Raw genomic sequence first — 1,874 nt, 5'->3', positions numbered from 1 at the left:
CCTACAACACTAAGCAGCAAACTCAGTGTGTAAAAAAAGTGACATATTCATAAACAAAGGGTCATCAGACACAGACAAGTAACTCCTACACAAGACTTGTTTTCCCTTCCTCACATCTGTCAAACTGAGTCTTGTCTCAGCTACACCTTCACAATAAAAGGTATCACTTGCTTCATCCTAAAGATCTTACTGCAATTAAGCAGGCTGGTTTTAGTCATCAGAGGTATATCTTTAAAGTTAGAGCTAACTACAAAGTCATGTTGTTTCACTCTGCAAAGATTCAAAAGGTGAAAATTAAAAAGCTAAAATGAATTCTGTTCATTAAACAATGTCTGCTTAGGACTTATGTGGAGAACTGATTAGAAATTTTCCCCACTACTTTTAAAAGCCCAAAACATTTTCCTCCTAAGAGTATTATGTTCAAATTATTTTTAATATACAGGTAAGCACTAAATTAAAGTCATTCAACAAGTTAATTCCAAAAAAGCATACTTGGTTTTAGTCTAGCTGCATCAGGAGAAAGTGTAATTCAAAGTTTAACTTATTCATTTCAAAGGTGTACCATTGTTCTTACTAAAATGACATTATGATAAAAAATTCTGATTCTATTTTCCCTAAAACTTTTATTGCCACACGTTGCACTTACTTGCCTAAACTGTGTTTCTGCGTTCTCATCTTTATTCTTGTCTGGATGTAAAAGCAGCGAAAGCTTTCGATAGGCTTTCCGAACGTCTGCAGATGAAGCATCCTGAAAAAGGGAAAACAAAGCAAATTGTCAGAAACGGCTTCCCTCAACTTTCCTAACATCTGAACACAACCAACCAAGTGCAGGAACTAAGGCAACGTAATTGGAAATCTAACGACCAAACCTGCAACTCTCTCAGCCTAAAAGACTTAACAGCCATTCAGTCCAATTCATCTTTCATCTTAACTTCCTTCATTACCATACATCCATTACAACGACATTTGCCAATACTTCCAAACACTTTCTTGCTCAAAACCTACCCCAGGCACCTTCTGCACCATTTAAAAGTTCAAATGAAAACTGAAAATTATTGCATCTGCATATCTTCAAGACAGACATAATTTCAGCAAATTATCATGCTCAATTTCCCAAACTCAGGACTTGCTAGGAACTCTTCCCTTATTAATATTTACATGCAATTCACTCCTAATAGGACCTCCATTCAACTTCAGCTTCACCATGTCTAAAGAATTGTATTTTTCTAAAGTAGCTTCAAATTACAGTCTTGGAACTCTACTACAGCACTGACATCAATCTATCTATACCTTAGCCATTATAAGAATTGCACACATTTTGGGAGGAAAAAAATAAAACTCAAAACATAAAATGATGTACCAACTCAGCTGCACAATGCACACATTTCTGAATTAATGACTGCTATTTAGGACATGTTATAAAGACATCCAGAAAAGATTTCAAGAGTTGTGTTCTATATTATATAGGTGTTACCCTCACCAGAAGATCCACAAAGCATCACATTTAAACAGAACTTCTTACATTCTGTTACTATCACGTCCAAGGCAACATTTTAGAACCAGCTGTTTATCTGACAATTTTTATTCCATGATTTTACATATTATGCCTAAGCATATTCTCAAAATCACAGCGTCAATAGGGATTAAAAAAGCCACCAAAATCCAGACCTGAATTAGCTGTGGAACAGAGCTGAAATAAGATAATAATTAATGCAATACTATAATTAGTCTGTCAAGCTTTTTATTACAAATCATTATTTTCATTTAAAAATTTTCAGTTTCATAACATGAGGCTATTACAATGCTGTATACGAATTTGGGCCCGGAATGAATAATAGAGGGAGACTGAAGGAGGGGAAGGATTGCCATTGTTT

At 34.9% G+C, this 1,874-nt stretch overlaps 1 protein-coding gene across 1 annotated transcript in view; it reads right to left on the bottom strand.

The window, feature by feature from the left end:
• Positions 1-1,206, bottom strand: part of LOC103803467 (dnaJ homolog subfamily C member 1-like) — a gene marked incomplete at its 3' end in the record, with an annotated part of 29,512 nt that extends 28,306 nt beyond the window's left edge. Inside the window, exons 1-2 of the mRNA XM_009076024.1 lie at positions 1,159-1,206; positions 647-748 (exon numbers count right to left, since the gene is read on the bottom strand). Coding sequence (XP_009074272.1) covers positions 647-748; positions 1,159-1,206 — 150 coding nt within the window. The remainder of the gene's footprint in view (positions 1-646; positions 749-1,158) is intronic.
• Positions 1,207-1,874: the final 668 nt, after the last annotated feature.

Source organism: Acanthisitta chloris, unplaced genomic scaffold (assembly GCF_000695815.1).
Source record: "Acanthisitta chloris isolate BGI_N310 unplaced genomic scaffold, ASM69581v1 scaffold44335, whole genome shotgun sequence".
NCBI lineage: Eukaryota > Metazoa > Chordata > Aves > Passeriformes > Acanthisittidae > Acanthisitta > Acanthisitta chloris.
This window is presented reverse-complemented; position numbering and strand designations above follow the sequence as displayed.